This window comes from Mus caroli, chromosome 3 (assembly GCF_900094665.2).
Source record: "Mus caroli chromosome 3, CAROLI_EIJ_v1.1, whole genome shotgun sequence".
Taxonomy (NCBI): Eukaryota; Metazoa; Chordata; class Mammalia; order Rodentia; family Muridae; genus Mus; species Mus caroli.
This window is the reverse complement of record NC_034572.1, coordinates 5,613,672-5,633,686: the sequence shown is the minus strand read 5'-3', so window position 1 is coordinate 5,633,686 and position 20,015 is coordinate 5,613,672. Positions and strand designations below refer to the sequence as shown.

The 20,015-nt window shown below is 44.1% G+C and overlaps 1 protein-coding gene across 4 annotated transcripts in view; it reads left to right on the top strand.

The window, feature by feature from the left end:
- Positions 1–20,015, top strand: part of Znf704 (zinc finger protein 704) — a 177,566-nt gene that overhangs the window by 44,904 nt on the left and 112,647 nt on the right. For 3 of the 4 annotated variants that reach the window (XM_021158282.1, XM_021158283.2, XM_021158280.2), the window contains one exon: positions 16,900–17,135. In XM_021158282.1, coding sequence (XP_021013941.1) covers positions 16,921–17,135 — 215 coding nt within the window. In that variant the 5' untranslated portion in view covers positions 16,900–16,920. Of the gene's footprint in view, positions 1–12,529; positions 12,554–16,899; positions 17,136–20,015 lie in introns of those variants that run through there. The other variant, XM_021158281.1, reaches the window with a different exon arrangement.

The window sequence follows — 20,015 nt, the reverse complement described above, 5'->3', positions numbered from 1 at the left end:
TTATTGTTGCTCCTGTAAGTAACACCAGTAACACTCATTGGTTCACCTAGGGCTTTGGTGTGGTATGCATACTTTGGTCTGTCACCGGCTGCCTATCTGGAGTGGGTAGATGTGTGGGGTTGTATCTCCTCAGGAAAAGTTTTGTTACACTGTTACACAACAACAACCATTATACTATATTGCCGACAGTACCCACTGAAAATATTTATTGAATGGATAACTTTTCAAGTGAACACTTTTTTTCAAAGGCTTATAAAAACTCTTTATTATCTCTGGGAAAAGGAAACTGGTGTGTGTGTGGGTTGGAATAAATATTCAAGCTTCAGAACTTTTACCTTCTTTGAAATCTTCTTTATAATTTCGTTGATGGAGAATCCATTGAAAATGATCTTTAAATTAGAAAATTGAGGGGCTGGTGAGATGGCTCACCAGGTAAGAGCACTGACTGCTCTTCCAAAAGTCCTGAGTTCAAATCCCAGCAACCACATGGTGGCTCACAACCATCTGTAGTGAGATATGACCCCCTCTTCTGGTGTGTACAAAGCTACAGTGTACTTAGATATAATAATAAATAAAATCTTTTTAGAAAGAAAAGAAAATTGAGAGTTGTTTTAGGTGTGAATGAATGTATTACTGGGAAGTCATGTGTTGTACAAAGACGCAGAAGGTGTTTATGCAGAGTCTGTCACTCGTCTGTTGACCTGGAAGAATGGACATGCTTCCAGCTGTAAATAACTTAGTTGCCTTTGAAGCCAGACAGTAAAGTGTAGCGTATGCATAGTTTACCTCTTCTAGTAGAATATCTTTCAGACAGCTAATGCATTTGTAAAAGGCTTCAACTTGTTTTAAACCAGTTTCATGGCCTTTAACATTCATAAACACATTAATCATTTGCTCTGTAGAGGATATGCGATACATATTAGGCAGGCAGCCAAGTGTCATTGAAATGCTTGCACTATCAAGAATCCCGTGTTTCTGCTTTTGAGTAGAATGCTGCTGTGGAAAGTCTGTACAGCTACCCAAGAACTCCCATTTCCAGCAACTTCGGAAGGAACAGGAGCCCTCCTGGGCTCTCAGTGCTTTCTGTGCTACTGAGAGATTGCCACAGATGGATCACGTGTAGTGAAATGAAATGTATTTCTTTTATCTCTGAGAAGCACATGTCTGAGGGACACATGTGGCGAGAGCCTCTTGCTGTGTCATAGTGTGGGTGGCAGTGACAAAACCAACCAGTTCCAGAGAGAGTGGCTTTCCTCACCCGCAATCCGGTCACTCACTACACAGTACCGTCACAGGGACCCTCAAGTTAGAGGAACATTCAACTGATGCTCTGTTTTTAAAAACTACATGTTGAGTCACATAGTAGGTCAAACCTACGAGAAGTATCTGTGGGAAATCAACTGTGCATTGTCTGTGGTGATGCACAGGTGAAGGTGTAGTTCTCAGGCTCTGGCATCCAAGGTCTTTGGTTCTTTTTTTTTTTTTTTTTTTTTTTTTTTTTTTTTTTTTTTTTTTTTTTTTTGAGACAGGGTTTCTCTGTGTAGCCCTGGCTGTCCGGAAACTCACTTTGTAGACCAGGCTGGCCAGAAATCCGCCTGCCTCTGCCTCCTGAGTGCTGGGATTAAAGGCGTGCGCCACCACGCCCGGCAGGTCTTTGGTTCTTGAGTTGAGATAGAAGCAGGACTTCTCCCGTGCAAATGGAAACACTGTTTTCGAGCACCGACATGGGGGCCCAGGGATCTGATGGTGGTGATAAACACAGGGGCAGGGGAACAAGCTTTCTCCTGGTTCTGCTCAAATCCGTTCCCACTGTAGAGTCTGGTTCCCGGAGTGTAGCTAGAACTCAGGCAGTCGCTAGAACTCGGGCAGTCAGGGGATGAATGGTGGCCGAGACCCCTGTGGCCTTGTTGGGTTCCTCTAGGCAAAAGTGTTTATGACAGTGAGGTGAGCTCTGTTCTCTCATCCGTGTGAGTTCTCATTAATCTTCCTCTCTCCCCTGCAAGCCAAGTGCCACTCTTCTTTGGTTTTCTTTTGGTTTTGTTTGTTTTATTTTGTTTTTTTTCCAGACAGATCTCACTCTGTAGCTTTGGCTTTTATTACTGTTTCTGCCCAGTCAGGGCTCCTTCCCAGGTTCTCAGAGGCCTTACCTACCGTTAGCTACTACTGGTGGTGTACACTGTGTATGTCTTCTAAGCTGAGCCCTTGCGCTGTGTGAGACTCTTGTGACCTTTGAGCCTGTGTGAAATTGTACTCTCCCTTCTTCACTAGTCCTCACTGTCACAGAGTAATTCTTGGTAATTTATGGAAAGAGTGTTCCTGCTTGCTGAGTGCCATTCCGTCCTTTAGCGTATTTACCATGCCTGTGGAGTCCAGAGATAATAAAACAACAGAGGAACCCTCCCAGGTCCCAGGATTTGACTCCAGCCCTTGTATGCAGCAAATAGACTCCTTTCCCTGAGATATTTATTATTTAGCCAGGCTGCTGGGTTAATGGTATAATACCACCACTGAAGTTTCTGGAGTCATCCTAGACCATGGGGTATATAGTTCTCCTCAGGCTCTTTCCATTACCTTAAATTCTTATCAGGGGTTTCATGCCACAACTTAAATTGTGTGTTTAAAGAGTTTTTTAGTACTTATAACCAAGTACAATAGTTTTGAGCAACAATATTCAATTCAGTATCTAAAAAGTCCTTTTTCTTTGATTGTCTCAGTAGCATTCGGCTTGTTGGGATTGAAGTGGGTGGATTAGCCAGGGGCTCTAGCAACAGGTGGAGCAGGAGCGTCTGATGGCAGCAGACGTGAACCATCGGGCAGAGGTGGGAAAGTGCACAGACGAAAATCAGTCCAGATCAGATACAGCAGCTTGGTCATTCAGCACTGCTCTTGGTTGCCTCTTCTGTAGTACACCCCCTCATTGCTGGGGCTAGAATTTCCTAGCATACCTTGCAGCTAGATTGTTTGGTAACTTAGGTTCTACCAAGGTGGCGTACTTCATGAAGCCTGGGACAAGATGCACAGGCAGGGCAGTGAAGGCTTAGTGGTGTGCAGAGGAAATCTGCTTCAGGACTGTCCCTGTCTAAGTCTCAGCTTTTGGTTCCTGTTGTCATGGGGATTGAGTGGCAGGAGGTTGAGATTTGTGGTGGGTTCAGACTTTGCTCCTGGTTGGTGCAGTTCTGTTGAGCACCCATGACACGCTTTCTCAGTTTCTAGTAGGAGCTAGCTGCCAGGGCTCTTTATGGTTAAACTGGAGAGGTGATTGTGTTGTCTGCAAACAGGAGTTGGAACGGGTATTGCTGTTACAGAGCCAAGGAAATGACGCTTCATGGAAGCTAATTGTGTTTAATACTGACAAGAACAGAGACTGAGGTGTTTACTATTAAACTATTAATAATTAAAGTATTACTATAAGTGACTCGTGACTCATGACTCTAGCAAAAATACACTTGGTGGTGGTGTTATTTATTGCTTTGGAAGAAGCAGGAATTGAAGAATTTCAAAGAGGAAATAGTGGAGAAAGGCAGCTTGAGGAGATGACTCTGAATAGCTTGATCATGACAGGGACTGGAGGGCCAGTACCTGATCAGAATCACGTCAAAGAAGTCTTAATAAACTGTGGGCACATGTTTGTTTGCTTGCCGATGAGAAGAGTCCAAAAGGGAGACCCTAAAGAGAGCACAAGGTGACAGATCTGAAACCGAGCTTCTGTCACCAAGCTGCCTTGTGCCTTGAAGAATGCACCTCTTAGTAATTCTGGGATTGCTGTTAATGATGCGTGTGAAGCAAACTTTAACGCAGTGTCTTTGACTTAAAGACTTAGTCACAGTGCCAGACAACTGTCCTACCCTCTGAGTTCTTCAGGGCACTGTGGATGTAAGCTTGTATTCACTCTTAACCTGCTTTAACAGGTCTCTCTTTTTAGCCCCGTTGTTATAGTACTGTAATTTAGTGACATTAAGCCAATGTTTACAAACTAGTGTGTGCTAGATAAAAAGAGATGATAAGCCTCGGATGTAGCTCTGAGGAAGACTTATTCTCTTGTCAGCAAGTTTTTAGGACACTGAGGGAAGAAGGGGAAAAGAAAGACATCTTTATCCCAACTTGCTTTCTTATGGCACCAGTCAGGTTACAGACAGAGCTTAGAGAGCTGTGTGTCGGTTGTATTAGTTCATTTACACCTCCGTGCACACACATATGCACACACACATTTGCATATTCACTATGGTTTAGCACCTCAAGGTCCACAGGAGGAGGAGGGCAAAACCTCGCTTGCATTTTTCTCTTTTCTTTCCATTGGCTCAGTTGGGATCGCAGCAGACTCTCCTGAGTTAGGGATCGCAGCAGACTCTCCATTATGCCCAGCCTCTGGCCTACCACAGAGCTCTGCTTTTGTCCTGAGGCCTGTGTCCACCCAGTCAGCCCAGAGGAGGTGGGCTGTTCAGGTTTTAGGTCTTTCTCTTCATGAAGTCTGTGTTAACGAGATGTTTCCTGCTCAGTTTCCTATCCGTTCTGTTCTACTCCGTCAGACCCATCTAGATCGGAGCATTACACCCGTCATGAGCAGACATACAAATTTATTCTAATGTGTATTGTTTAATTCTCTGAGTACTCTAGCTGCATTGATTAACAGGTTTTATTTAGTCATCTGTGCAGTGAGTAAAGCACTCAACGAACTGGGAATTAAGCACACTCTAAGCTGGAATGTGAATTCATTAATTTTCAATTTGTTTTAAATTTCATTTGCTGTTTACTGCCCAAAGAGATGATAAGTTGTATTTAAAATGAAGTGTGTATTGAGAGAGGAAACTTTAGAAACCCACATTCTCTTTTACATAATTTTGCTTCTAATGTGGTCTGCAGGTTTTAAACTGGTATGTGAGGGCTGAGACTCATGGATGTATCTGAGTCTATTTCTAGTTCTGTGTTGGAATGGAGATTGAAGCCAGAGCACATGGGCACTAGGGAAATACTCTACTACTGAACAGGGTGGCCTGTTCTCTTAATTTTGATTGATTGATTGATTGGGATAGGGGCTCACTGTGTAGCCTGACAGGTATGCAATACTCTATAGACCGGAGGGGACCAAACTGGCTGGGATCAGGCAGCCTACATTTTGAGTGCTAAGGTCAGAGATGTGACATCTAGATACTCGGGCCTCTTTAAAAATAAAACAAGCAGACAAACAAAAAACTTATTTTGAGAAATGGTCTTCTGAAGTTACTGAGGAAGGTCTTGAACATACAGTTTTCCTTTCTAAGCCTCTGGAATGGCTGGGGTTTACAGATCTGTGCCACTAGGCCCATCTTATTACCAGTTAAGCAGCCTCCTCCAAATCTACACAGCTGTCAGGTAACCCGGAGTCACCGGGGAAGAGAAACCTCAGTTAAAGTATTGCCAAGGTCATATTGACCTGCAGCCAGCTCTGTCAGGGATTTTCTTAGTTGCTGATTAATGCAGGAGGGTGTGCTCTATGGTGGGCAGTGCCTTCCCTAAGCAAGCAGGCTGGGCTGTGTAAGAGAGGTAGCTGGGCGTCTTTCAGTTCCTGGCCTGGGCTCCTGCCTTGGTTTCCTTCCATGATGGATGATGACCTAAATGTGTAAGCCGAGCAGACCCTTTCTTCCCTTCCTTGCTTTGGTCCTGGTGTTCCTCACCAGCAGCCTCCGTTTCCTGACACTCTGTTTTGCTGGGGTGTTTTGGACTGTCTTCCATTTGTATCTAATTAAGATTAGAGTCTGGGTCTCTCCTTTCCCTTGGAGCTGTTTGTACCCAGAAAAACTTTACTGTGTTCTTAGCAAGCCCGAGGCCCCAGGTGGGGCTTGGTGTGACCTTTTCTTTATATGAATCAGAAGTAGATTTGTCCCAGGTGTGCTGGTGCATTTAATCCCAGCACTTGGGAGCCAGAGACAAGCGGATCTCTCTGAGTTTGAGGCCAGCCTGGCCTACAGAGCTAGTTCAAGGACAGCCAGGACTACACAGAGAAACCTTGTCTCATGTGGTGCCCCCCCCCCCAAAAAAAAAGCAAAAAATAAAAATAAAACCCAAACCAAACAAAAGAAGTAGTATATTTGTCAGTGTGTAGTTTAGCCACTGCTCTGGCATGCGTGTTTGGTTAGGAACAGCTCCTGTCTAGAGCTGTGTCTCGATCTCTGCTCAGCCGAAAGTGCATTTGGCTTTGGAAACTGGGCTCCTCCCTCAGTTCTCATACATTTTCTCTGTCTGTATTCATGGCTAGGATGGAACTGGACCCCACAGAGGAGTTGAGAGACTGGCAGCCAATGAGTAGAAAGTACCCTGGGGGAGACAGTGATTCTCCCAGGGGCTGTGTAAGCTTGTGGTCCACAGATAGTTCTGCAGGCTCTGAGAGAAGAAATGACTGGGTCCCAGCTCCTTAGAAATGGCCTGTCTGCCAGCAAAGCTCTATATGGTCTGTGAACAGTTCTTTGTAGACTAGCTGCTCCTCAGTAAAACAGTGGCCTCTCTTTCTTCAGAAAGACATCTACACAAAATGTAAACCTTCAGGTAGGGCATAAAGTAGCCCTATCTTACAAATATCATAAACATACAGATGGCTTTTATTATCATTAACTTTATTGATTGCAAATGTTGGAACACACTTGGGGACTGGATGGGTCCAAGTTACTGTTAACCACAGACAGGTGGGCAGAAGAGGCGGGGGCTCAGACCTGTGACCCAGCTGGTCCTTGTGCACTCTGAGCATCTCACACTGGATGGTGGGATCATTACCTCCAGGGCTTTGAAGTTTTTATTAACTGTGACTTGTTCTGAAATTCTGCCTTAATAATTCCCTAAAGATTTGTTCTGGATTAACCTGCTGGGACTTGTGGAAAGAAGGTTGAGAATACTGTAGTTTAACAACCAAAAAACTGTATTTTATATAGATCCTATTTTTAAAAAGGGCTGCAGCCCCATATTCATTCCATAAAATGAAGCTGAAAACTTTCAGAAGATGGTGGCCATGTCACTCTCATGTGATGCACAGAGCGCACTCTTTCACACTTGGCAGCGTCGGATGTTGCTCTGAGATGGAAGAATTCTGGGACCTTACACTTGTCAGCTGCATGAACTCGGAATCTGCCTGTTCTGGACGTTTATAGGTGTGTGCTTATCCCGTAGCAAAGATGGCCCTGCTTCAGACATTCTTCTAGTTCTAGGATAGCATCTGCCCCTAAAGCTAAGTATACCTACTGTCCTCTGCACAGAGCTACTGTTCTGACAGCAGCTCAGACCCTAGGCTGCTACCAAATGAAACCACTATAGTCCACAGGACACAGCAGAATTGGGTATGTAACTGAGAACGGAGGATTGCAATTTTAAACAGGCATCAGAGCTGATATCCCCTGGAGAGATGTGAGTAAGGACAGAGGACCAGGAAGCAGCCTGCCGTAAGTTCCAAGTCCACGCAGTTCTGTGGCCTTGTGGTCAGGCCGGTGGCGACGGCACAGTCTGTTGGCCAACTTACCATTACTGTAACAGAGCGCCTCAAGAGAGTCGGGTTCCTTTCTGTGAAACAGCTCTCTTGCTGTGTTATCCAGCTGTGCCTAGAACTCTGAGTTTTCCTGCCATAGCCTCCAGACTGCTGAGCTTCAGGGGTGAGGGAGGAGGTTTGCTTCCAGGTGTGGTGGTGTCAGTCCATCCTCTTGTTTGAAACACTGTGGCATGTGTGGCAGCAGGAGACAGACCAGGGACCAGTTTGACCAGCAGAGGCTTACCTCCAGTGAAGGCCTTTCATGACACCCCATCTCCGCAGTGCCTTTTAGGTTATGGGCCTTTGTGTGAGGGGTGGGGGTGGGGCGATGGAAGGTTGGATAAGTTAGTTTCACAGGACTGAAACTGGGATGGGGTGGAGGGTGGGAGGTGGTGGCAGCGAGTGCTCTGAGCAAGGAGAACGGTGGCAGGGGACAGCAAGTATATCCGGGCAGGACACTGGCTGCAGGACTGAGTGCTGACTGCGGAGGTGATGGGAAGTAACTGCATTCTAACCCTGTTCTGAAGGCCAAGTGCATAAGGCTGCCACACGAGCGCCTGTGGCTGGTCCATATAAACAGCACGTTAAGGCAAGCAGAACATCTGTTTAATGTGGCAAGGTCAAACTTCTGCATTCTAGAGTCACACAGGGTTGGCCTGTAAGAGCAATTTCTCCTTTGTCCTTACAGTTGCCTGGAAAAGCGAAACAGATCAAGGTGGCTGAGCTTGAATGGACTTTACTGAACTCTTTCTTTCTTCTTCTTTTTTTTGTTCAAGGCTTTTCTAAAAGGAACTTAAAAAAACCAAGTTGTGTGTTCTCACTTACATAACGTTAATAGAAGGCCTGAAACTTAGCCAAGAACTCTGTACTAGAAAGCTGTGTGATAGCTTCCCGTCCTAAGTGCGTTGCTGACTAATCTTTGGGAGAGCAAGCCAAGTCATGCTTTGCTGCGTAGTAAACTGTCGGGATAGTAAAGTGAGCACACGTGATAGGAAACTGGGCACTTGCAACACTAATTAAGGAGAGAGTGGAGTATATGACTCCAGACCTAACACAGGCTTCCAGTCCCACCCCTCAATTTGATTTCTAACCCTGTGGACGCTGGACCAAACCAGGCTGGTTGTCATAAGTCAGTTATGCTGTCTCCATGTGCAGCACACAACAGTATTCAGAGGGCCAATTACTTGAAGCAAGAGCTAGTCTGGAAGCAGTTGGTTTTAAAAGTGGTTTTACTACAGATATTCATTAGAACTGGGTAGATTTGCAGTCTGACTTATTTTTCTGTGTATATGGAGCATAAAATTAAAAGAATTTAAAGTAGGAGAATAGAGGACTGTTAACTATTTTTAGAGGTAACTTTTATCCATTCTTTCAAGACTGATAACTTGAGCTGGGAAGATGGCTTAGCGGTTAAGAGCACTGACTGCATTTCTGAAGGTCCTGAGTTCAAATCCCAGCAACCACATGGTGGCTCACAACCACCGGTAATGAGAGATCTTACATCCTGCCCTGTTCTGGTGCATCTGAAGTCAACTACAGTGTACTTACATATAATAAATAAATCTTAAAAAAAAAAAAGACTGATAAGTCTTAGAGTCTTATGTATTTCCCTCCCCCTCCCTCTCCCCTCCCCCCCCTCCTCCTCATGTGTATGAGTGTTTTGCTTGAATGTTGTATGATGAATGTCTGGAGCCTGCGAAGAACAGAAGGAGGAAGTGGAGTTAAAGACAGTTGTTAACTTCTATGCTGGCATGGGCTCCAAACCTGGGTCTACTGCAGGAGCAGTTAAGTGCTCTTAACTGCTGAGCCATCTCGCTGGCCAGGCAGTAAATATTTTTAAAACAACAGACTCCACCGTTCCTATTGATAGTGGAAGCCTTTTGTGACACATTTTTCAATCTTTAGGCTGATTACGGCTGCCACACAGTGTGTGATATATCATCTTTAGATACCAAACATATAAACTGTGTGTGTTAGGAAAGAAAGTTCTAGAAATAAATCCAAATGTATAACCTGTAATTGGAGATAGGCAGAGCTCTCTGTAAGAAGTTTGAAGGAGTTCTTGTGGTGGTCTGGAGCAAGGTGAGGACATAAAGGGTTGCTAGGGGACCCATTCACGTGCCTTCACTGCCTGGTCTCAGCCGTGTTTTCCTTGTGGCCTATTCTGCATGCCATGTATCAGAATTCCTGTAATACATTTTATTATCCAGAACGCCTCAGAAGGCAACTGCTTTCTTCAGATTATTCCTGGAAATCACTTGCTCTCGAGCCAGCGCCTCCCATCTGACTGGGTGGGTGAGTAATATCACTTCAAGGCAGTGTTGACACACACTTCTTGCCTTCTCAGTTCTATAAATTCGGGGGAACATGCCTCAGAATGGGTGGGTCAAGGACGTGGGCAATGTTGGCAGTGTCCTCCTTGGTGACGTGTGCGGGTATCATTGCTCCAGAATCCAGATGTTTTTTTTTTTTTTTAAATTAAGACTGATGTGCCAACCTGAGGACATCATTATAGGCATCTAACACTTATACAGATGCTGTGAAGTTTTGTTAAAAAGTTGCCATTTCTCCAAATGCACTCTATTACACATGTGCTGATTATTTTCTTTAGAACAACAGAAGCTGCTCATTGGAGTAAAGAGCCTGAGTTTTATTTGTCAGTTGGTAATTGGTAATTGGCAGTATTTTCATAGAACTGAAGCTTTGTTCCCTTGCAAGAAATTACCCTGGGTAATGTGTGTGATGTGTATGGAGGAACTCAGGAAGGAGGGGCCGGAGGAGGCAGCTGTGGACCAGATAACTAAGGGATGCTAATGGCCAGTGGGCCTCACACTGCCAGTGGGCTCATTATTTGAAGTAATTTATTGTTCCTTTAAGAAGTACATATACATTAATCATGGAAAACTAGTAGAAAAAAGATATTGTATAAATGCTGGAGTCTCAGTAAATATAAAAATGTGTCTTTTCATTGTAGGTTAGCACAAGTTTTAAAATAGGACATTGTGTGTTGATACTGAAAACTATAAACAAGATAGAAAACTTGGCCTGTACAAACATGTTACCAATGAGCACATTGTTAACATTTAAAGAGTCCTTTCATAATGACTTCATCTCTGCCTGTACACACTCCTCTCCTTTAAGCACACATAAAATCACCTCTAGTCCTTTTCATGGTCCGTATATTGTTTTTCTCCCTGCATTTACTTGTCATGTTTGACTGATAATCTCTTGATAAGTATTTACATAACTTTTAAAAAAGATTATAAGCATTTCTGTGGTTAACATTTTTGTGTGTTTTTATTTGTTTACTTAAATGTAGACTTGCTGTATTTATTATACACAGATTTTGCTTCACGATTGCAGGCTAACCTTCTAAGCTTTGCTCCTGTCAATGGTATTTAAGACTTCTACTTAACCTCTCATGTTAGAAAGCATAAGGAATGCTGGGAATGTGGCTGTGTGGTTGTGTGCTCAGACTTCCATACTCACGGCCATGGGTTCGAGTCCTAGCAGCACAGAAACTAGGTGTGATGGTGCCGACATGAAGTTCTAGCACTTGGGAGGTGGGGGCACGGAAATGGGAAGTTCAAGGTCATCCTGAGTGACATTACAAGCTGTAGGCCAGCCTGGGCCACATGTTAGATACCTTATCTCAAAATACCAAACAACACAAACTAAAACCAACTTGCCACCCGCAGACCAAAGTGAAACAATCCAAAGAGCAGAAAGAATTACTATCATTTTTGTGAATCTCATAAGCAAAAAAGCCAACTTCATTATTTGAATTTTCCTGTTTTTAAAGTAAAAAAACTTATGATGTTATTACTTAAATTGTATGTGTCTCTTTGTATATGTGTGTACTTTGTTATATATGAAATAAATGAGCCCTCTAGGCCCATGCATCTTCAAGTCTGCAAGGTATATGGCTTTGGACATACTGTTTTGATCTTTAAAGTCGTAGGACTCATGCCCATGGAGGGCCATACAATACCCTACATGTGTCTGACTAGGAGGAGAGCAAATGTGTTCCTTTTATTAAGAGTGTGATATATGGTGATGCCCACGGTGTGAGGGTATGCTCTGCTTGTCCACTGCCAAAACTAGGTTGTTTGATTTAGCAATTCTCTTCAGAAAATTTTCCTATAAAATTTATAAACACATAAAGATACTTGCACAGCCATGCTCATTACTTTTAATAATGAAAGAAAAAAGTACATAGACTATCTGTAATTAATAAGGGGCCTTGGGGGAGAGGGGGAAGGGAAAACCCACACCCCACCAGAGTTTTACCTATTCTCTGGTCTGTCAGGTGTGGGAGGGCTGCTATCTACCTTCCACTCATCCCTGGGTGGGCATTCAAGCCTCTGACCCACTCTTCAGGTGGCCAAGGGGCAACCCTATCTGGGAGCCTAGGAGCTACTTTGCTAAAGCCACCGGGGTTATAGGAGAGAGGGAGAGGGAAGAGGTTCCAACACTGACCAGAGTGAGTGCAGCGGAACTTGATGAGCAGAGACTCTCTCTGGTTTTAGAACTTTATTATAGAAAGGCAGGGGGAAAGAGAGAAGGGAGAGAGAAGGGGAAGAGAGAGAGAGAGAGAGAGAGAGAGAGAGAGAGAGAGAGAGAGAGAGAGGAGGAGAGAAGAGGAGAGGAGAGAGGAGAGGAGAGGAGAGGAGAGGAGAGGAGAGGAGAGGAGAGGAGAGGAGAAAGAGTAAGAGGGAGAGAGGAGAGAAGACAAAGGGGAGAAAGGACGAGAGTGAGGAGTAAGAGGTAAGAGGAGAGAAGTGAGAGAGTGAGATGGGGCTGAACAGCCCTTATTATGATGTTTACAGTTGCTAGGTAACTGGGGAGGAGTTTAGCCTGAAGGTCAGAAGTTTGGGCCATTGCTTATGTGACTTCTAGCCATGCTTCTCTTGTGGGAGTTGTGGGGGTGGTAACTTAGGCAGGAGCCAGAGTTCCAGGAGCATGAGGGAACGCCTACTGTGTCATGTAGGTGAATTATCACCCTTCAGGGTTCAAACCTCAGCTCAACTGTAGACCAGCCTGCAATTCCCCACAACAGACAAAAAGGTATTGTATGAAATACGATGTTGAAAATACAGAGATATAATGGATCCGTTACTTGTGCAGAAATACCCACAACAGCTTGTGCAGCTGGCCCATCTGCCGAATACATGTAGCCTGACTGTGCTCACATCTCAGTTCTCCATGTGGTGAGTGTGGACACACAGGTAGATAAGCAGCTACAGTTTTGTGGGCAATGTGAGGAGGACTGAGGCGTGAGAACCGTTCCCTTCTGTGCATTGCAGTGGAAACCTTAATAAGTGTGTGTGTGTGGGAAACAGTCAGTGGAAGGTGCACTTCAGTGCTATGGAAACTTTGGAAAGTAAAATGTTTCAGTGTGGCAAGAGGCTGCTGGCATTCCCTCTGCTTAATAAGCTTAGGCCTTCCTAAAACTGCAGTTGAATGCCAAGATTTACTGTGAATACAGAATGCTTTATTCACGATGTGATAATACAGTGGGAAGATGAAAAAATAAGGAGGAAGCAGAGTTGTCAAGAGGGGGAGGCTCAGGTGGGCATCACAGATCCTGGCTTGCTCTGAAGGAACCAGGGTGCTGCAGTCAAGCCTTCCAGGCCTGAGAGTATATCCCAGGCCCAGGCCACCTGTTCTCACCACTGCCCGGTACCTGGTCCTTCCAGGCAGGCCCTTTGTCAGACTGTCTCCTTCTTTTCCAGTTCATTAGTGACATTTTAAGATGGTGCAGCCTGAGTCCAATACTCAGGTCGGTTGTCACTCGTCTGAAAGGAAGGCTCGGGGCTACAGGAGTTTCAGATTTGGAGTGAGGGGTTTCCAGTATTTGTATATACATAATGAGATATTACAAGCAGCTCTCAAGTCCAGACATTGCTCATTTACAGTTTATCACTGTTTTTGTGCACATAGCCCGAGGGTGAACAGCTTCTACCTGTAACACCATGCCAGTGCTGAACGACTTTGAGAACTGGAACTTTTTGGGGTTGGATTCTAGGCTGCAGACACGGTCTGTTCTTGTCTGCTCCCACCTCATCCCTGTGCAACAGCCGGTAGCCTTCTTTTGTGCAGGAGAAACTGTCCTTAAATTCTGCGTGACATTTCCCCCCAAGTCTCTGCTCTGGCTAGCTGTTTCCCCACACTTCCTGTTTCACCCCAGGGTCTCAGCTTGGCAGCTTTACCTGAAGGTCTCTCCCTTCATCCTCAGATGCTGAGTTAATACTGTGGTTGCAGGTCAGCGATGCCTTGCCAGGGAAGTTCTTGCCCATCTCACACGGTTTCTGCTGCAAGCAGCGTATCAGTCTGAGTAGCTAGTCAGATTGCCTGCGTTGCCAGTCGGAGCACATGACACCTTCCTTTGCCTTTCAATTTTTCATATGCTGAAAGGAAAAAAGAAAGAATTCTGACAGCTTAGTTTTTCCTGGAGGAGTATTTAAGGCTACTCGGGTGATTGTTAATGCATTTCCTGTAGTTATCCATTCAGAGATGGTGGTGTGGAACCAGGAGGCTTGGGAAATCTTAGGCTCAGCAAGACAAACAGGCACATGCTTTTGAGGGACTACAGCTGGTTCCTGCTAATTAGCACCTTTTCTGGAAGCAGCTGCCCTTTCTACCTATCGTGGTCACTACTGGATACGTAAGAGACTCTTCTAGCCCACCATTCTTCATCACATGCATGTGTACACACACACAAACAAGCGTGCACACTCATGCACACGTGCGCCCACACACCCCCACACACCACTGATGCTCTTCTGGTTTCTCTGCACTCACATTCTTTGTTACTATTGTTTCTAGCTGTTGTCTGCCAAATATTTGCTTGTTTAGAGCCATAGCATACAGTAATTTCTCAGATGGTGCCATTGAGAGAATACTGGCTTGTATTTATGAGTCACCTAATTGACCATAAATACATCAGCTTCAAAGAATGGAACAGCCTAGACCTTGCAGGTCTCCAGGAACACTAGGCTGAGAAAACACAATGGGGAAATGTGCCTTTGAACAGATGAAGTACAAAAAGTTCCTTTCTGGGTGAATGAACTGGAAAAATGGTCTTCGTGCCCAGAAGAGGACGCTTGGGGATGTGGTTTCAATGGGCACTAGATTTTAGCCCTATTTTACCTATGCAGGACCAACCATGCCACTGTTTGGAGCAGTGTTTTAAAATATGCATAGCAGATGCCTGTATTAAATTTATGCCTACATCTTGGCCTCACAATTTCGAAACCTGGCCTAGGAGTTCTTGGGTGGTTCCTGCACAACAGGTCATTGCTGGTTGTTTCTCCTCCGTGGCACCTTCGAGTCAGATTGATACCATTGTAAGAGTACAGTGGATTTCGATACATTTACTGCTGAGCAGATGCTGACGTCGGCTGTGGTAGAACATTCCCACCAGTTCCCAGCGGTCCCTCACCCACTCCAGCTCCCGGCGGTCCCTCACCCACTTGCAGTCAGCGAGTGCCCACTCCAAGCCCCACACAGCTATCACTTGTCCCCTGGCCATTGCAGGTTTACTCCACGGGCACCCCATGAATGGGATCCATCTTGTTGCTTCTTGTCTAAGCAGAAGAAAGACCTGCCAGTGTTCCTGTGCAGTGGGTGAGAGTGAAAGTGCCTCTTCCAATCAGTGATTCAACATCTCTTACTCACTTTTGTGGTTAAGTTTGGTCTTTTGATCATTTCTAGTCATTTTCCAACGAGGACTCAGCTGTCCCTGAGGTTGATTCCATTGCTGAAGTGTCTGTGTACAATGAGTGTTGAGTTTTTGTTGAGGAGATGTTTTAGCTCCTGATCTTGTGTTGTAGCTTTATTACCCTCTGTTTCACTATGTGTGCTTCATCAAGAGCACAGCGCATGGCTATTACATCATTTCCATAGCAGACTTACTCGATTTGTACCTTATTTGTCTCAGGTGTGTCTCTAAATGTGTGAGGCCCAAACTGCATTTCTTCAGCTTTAACATTTCAATGGGAGCTGTTTAACCAGTCCGGTTGGCCCAGGGAGGCATGATCATCAATTACTGTTTCAACTCAGTACTGTTGACTGCAGACTTCCTCAATATTTAGTTCATGTAGTACTCACTATGGGTTTAGGAGACACCACACCAAGGCCTCTGCTTCATTTTCATTGCCTGGAGTCTAAAGTCTCCTGTTGCAAGTTGGGAACAGGCCTCACAGAGTGAAAATAGCACCTTCCTGTCACCGCTTCATGTTGAAGCCAAAAGAGTTCTATAGAGTACTAACTAACTAGTGACATCTTTCTAGAGAGTATCTTCCCTTTGGAAATGTGTTCATTCTCTCTGTCTCCTGCTGTATGAGAATGTCTTCAGAACTTTAAATCAATACTCTAGGACCCTTGCTAAACATCACTAAATCATTTGAAAACCTGTGGTGACTTGTTGCAAGTAGACCAGAAATGACTGGCCTGCTCCTCTGGAGCTGGGTGTGGACCTGCGCAGATCCAGTCTTTATCACTGGGAAGGCTGAGGAGAGGATGGAGCCCTTTGGAGCTCTGCTGTTCCCATGAGTTCTGGAAAGGCCCTGAGACTGTAATATATACATTTAGCTGAGTTTTCATTTCGTCTGGGAACCAACATATTTTTATTTTCTATGAAACGTGTTATGCTCATGGCTTCCAATTCCATAAATAGAAATTTTGACTAAATTCTTTTTAATTTTTGTCTAAAGCTGATAGAAATGAGCAAGCAAGGCTTGTATTTCAGGTAAAAACTGGTAACCACTCACTGAACCCACAGAGAGGACGGCTTAGTTTATGAGTCTGTGAAATGTTTTCCTGGTGAAGTGATTTTAAAATGTGCTCTATTGCGTAGTGAGATTCCGGATTACTGGCTAGTCTCACCCTTCTTGCTGTGCTCTAGACTTAAGTTCATTTGCCACTGAGTTGATTTGTAATAGTAATTACCTTATCAAATTTTTCTTTACTTTTCCCGGGGTCTCCAGAATTGGGAATAATGGGATTTATTTCACTGAGCTTTGGCTTCATATTTGTCTTCTACCATATTCATTAAATCTAAGATCAGCATTAATAGTCAAAAATAGTGTGCCTTTGTGTGTTAGCTGTCTTCTATTAAACGTGCTCATGGTTTTAACATATAAAACTACAGAGACCTACTGAAAAAAACATTTCTTGAGTTGGTGATATTTTTACTGTTTTGAGACAGGGTCTTTCTATGTAACCGTGGCTGTCCTGGAGCATTCCATGTAGACCAGGCTGGCCTTGAACTAGCTTTGCAATGCTACTGTTTATTTCTGGGATACATTTCTCCCAGTTAAACAATAAGAACAGGAACAGGAGGGTGAGTAGTCTTTCTTCACCACAGCCCTGCAGAAAGAATCGTAAGCTTTTTGTGTTGTACTTTGCAGGTGGGGAGTTTTAAGCGGGAGATGACCTTCACGGTTCAATCAGAGGACTTCAGACGTGACTCCAGTAAGAAGCCGTCTCATCACCTGTTCCCACTGGCCATGGAGGAAGATGTGAGAACAGCAGACACCAAAAAAACCAGTCGGCTCCTTGACCAAGAAAAAGAAACCCGGTCTGTTTGTCTTCTTGAGCAGAAGCGGAAAGTGGTTTCTTCCAGCATCGATGTCCCTCCTGCAAGGTAAGGGGCCACATTTGCAGGAGACAGGCAGAGAGCAGGCCCGCTCTATCCTGCCTGTTTCACAGGCTCTAGACTTAGCAGGAGCTGTCTGCCAAGTTTTCTCCGTTCCTTCTGTGAAGTAGAACCAATTTTGGAGCTGCTGTGGTTAAAACTGTTGTAGCTATAGAAAAAAAAAATGACTGGATCTTTGACAGAAGAAAATGTGAAAATACGAACAGAACAGACCATTCTCTTTAAGGTTGACGGTGCTTGAAGGTAGCTATTAGTTGGCAAATTACAACTCTAGGCTGATTTAGCCTCGGCCTCTTGCGTGTGGACTATGAGATGAATTTACCAATTCAAATGATATAAAAAGAAAGTGATTGTGACACAGGCCATTGGTGACCTGTAAAGCCTTCAATGTGTAAAAGTGTTTGGTGATGTCTAGTTGATGTCATTCATAAGTTGATGTCATTTTTAAGGCTTATCTGGGCAAGGGAGATGGCTGAGTGGGTAGAGTGCTTGCCCTGAAAGCTAAGAACCTGCGTTCAAATCCTAGAGGCCAATAAAGTTGGATGCGGTGCTGTGCACATCTGTGACGCTGGCTCTCTTACAGTGCAATTGAGAACAGGTGTAAAGTTGGATGCAGTGCTGTGTACATCTGTGATGCTGGCTCTCTTACAGTGCAATTGAGAACAGGTGTAAAGTTGGATGCAGTGCTGTGCACATCTGTGATGCTGGCTCTCTTACAGTGTTGTACACATCCACTCTGTGGCACACACATGTACATGTACACTTACATGATAGATTTATATTAGAACACAATGGAGAGAGTTTATCATGTAATTCTCTTTCAGCATTTTAAAAATTGTTCTCTCATACAGTACATCCCAACCGCAGTTTCTTGTCCTGGTCCCCTACTCCCTTTCTTTCAGCTCTTATCTAGCACTACTGGAGGGGATTCTCATGGCGCAGCAGGAGCAGAGCAGACACAAACATTGCTCGTCCTCTATCCGGCCCTCCTGCCCAGCCTCGGTGCCCTTGTTCACGCTCTGTCTCCAGCCTAGAACAATGCCCTGTGCCCTTCCTGAGGGTCTGTGAGCACATGTCAGCTGAGGAGGGAATGGAGGGCTCTGTCTGCACGACAGCTTGATTATTTTGTGTGTACTCCATTTTAATGCCAGAAATGATTATCATGAGACTTTATAAGCAGTTGATTGAGAAGTCTTGCATTTATTCAAGTGTTTCTGACAGCTCATGAAGACATGTCCTATTGGCCAGGAAGGAACCCTTCTACACCTGCTCACCGTTAGTAAATCAGCATTTTCATTGTTTTCTCTGCTAAATAGAGGGACTATCTTCTCCAGAAAATTACATGTTACTCTATCCGGCTGCCAAATTGTCAGGCTTTCTACAATTATAGGTCTCTGTTTTCTTTAACCTCTAGCTGCCAATTTTGTATATCTTTTATTTCTGTTCAACTATTTGTCACTATTTGCTCTTCTATGATTTTTGTATTAAATACTTAATTAAATTATTAAGGATTAGCTTTTACTGTGGCCTCATTGTGAAATGTTTTAAAGTGCCCTGAAGCAGGTAGACACATGCGTTCATATGTGTAGTTTGGCTGACTCATAGGTCAAATGTCGTGCTTGCGACTTGGAATGAGAAGAGCTGTGCGGTTATGTTCTTCCCGGGCCTGTCAGATGGAGTGTGTCTGAGAGAGCAGTGCCGGCTTGGAGCTCTGTAGGACCTACTGGACACACCATTGCCATGGAGTCTTTCGTGTGTAACAGAAGTCCTGCAATTACGTCATACTCTAAGTTGTTGCAGGTTGTATCTTTGGTTTGGTTTTACCCAGGCTGGCCTAAAGCTCACTGAGTATCCAAACATGATCTTGAGCTTTGAACATCCTGCCTTCCCTCCTGCGCATAGATTATAGGTCTGCACCACCATGCCCAGCTTAGGCCATGGTGGGAGTAGAACCTAGGCTCTGTGTCTACTGACAAGCACACTACCCACTGGGCTCTGTATCAGCTCTGTATATTCTGTTCTTTAGCATGACTTCACCTCCGAAAACAGTGAAAATGAAGGGCAGGAAAATATCTTTGCTTTTTTTTTTTTTTTTTTCTGATGCTGGTCTAAAGAATGAAAATTCTTTGCAATCATTAGGTATACACAGAAGTACACTGTTCAAGCTGGTATTATTGTGAGCTTTTAAACAGTAGAGAGAAATTAATTGGGTTTGAAATCATCAATATGTAGAAGAAAATTCCCTACTGACAAGGTATAATTTAGATGAATTAATGTGCTATGAGTGGGGCTACCTAAAGTGCCATTGTTAGGCTCTGCACTAACACACTCATCGTCATTGTCACAGTTAAAATGTAATCATCATAAACATGCTAACACTTGGAGAAACAAATTGCTTTTTTAATTAAATAGTCACGAAGGAATCAAGTTATGCAGAATGATCTAATTTCTAACATTTTCTTCTGTTTGCAGTCATTAGGTTATTTAGTAAATGCCAACTTTTGACTATCTAAGTAGATTGAGATTTTGTTGTAAGGAAACTTTCAATCGCATGATAGGAAGGAACAAGATTTTTCTTTCTGCTTACTAAAAAGAAATATAATTATAGCTGTCATCAAAAACTGCTGTTGATATCTGAGTAAATCTGGAGTGTGGTGAAATGTATTAGAATAAAGAAGTCTAGATCTGTTATTAAGTATGACCTATAATTAAAGCGTCTATGTGTGCGTAATCTACACATGAACATCTATCCACACCGTTTCCTGTAACTTACTCTAATTCCAGACTTGGTGTTTTGGGTACTCCACAGAGGCAGGAGGGTGCTTTAGGCTTGGTGTTTTGGGTACTCCTCAGAGGCAGGAGGGTGCT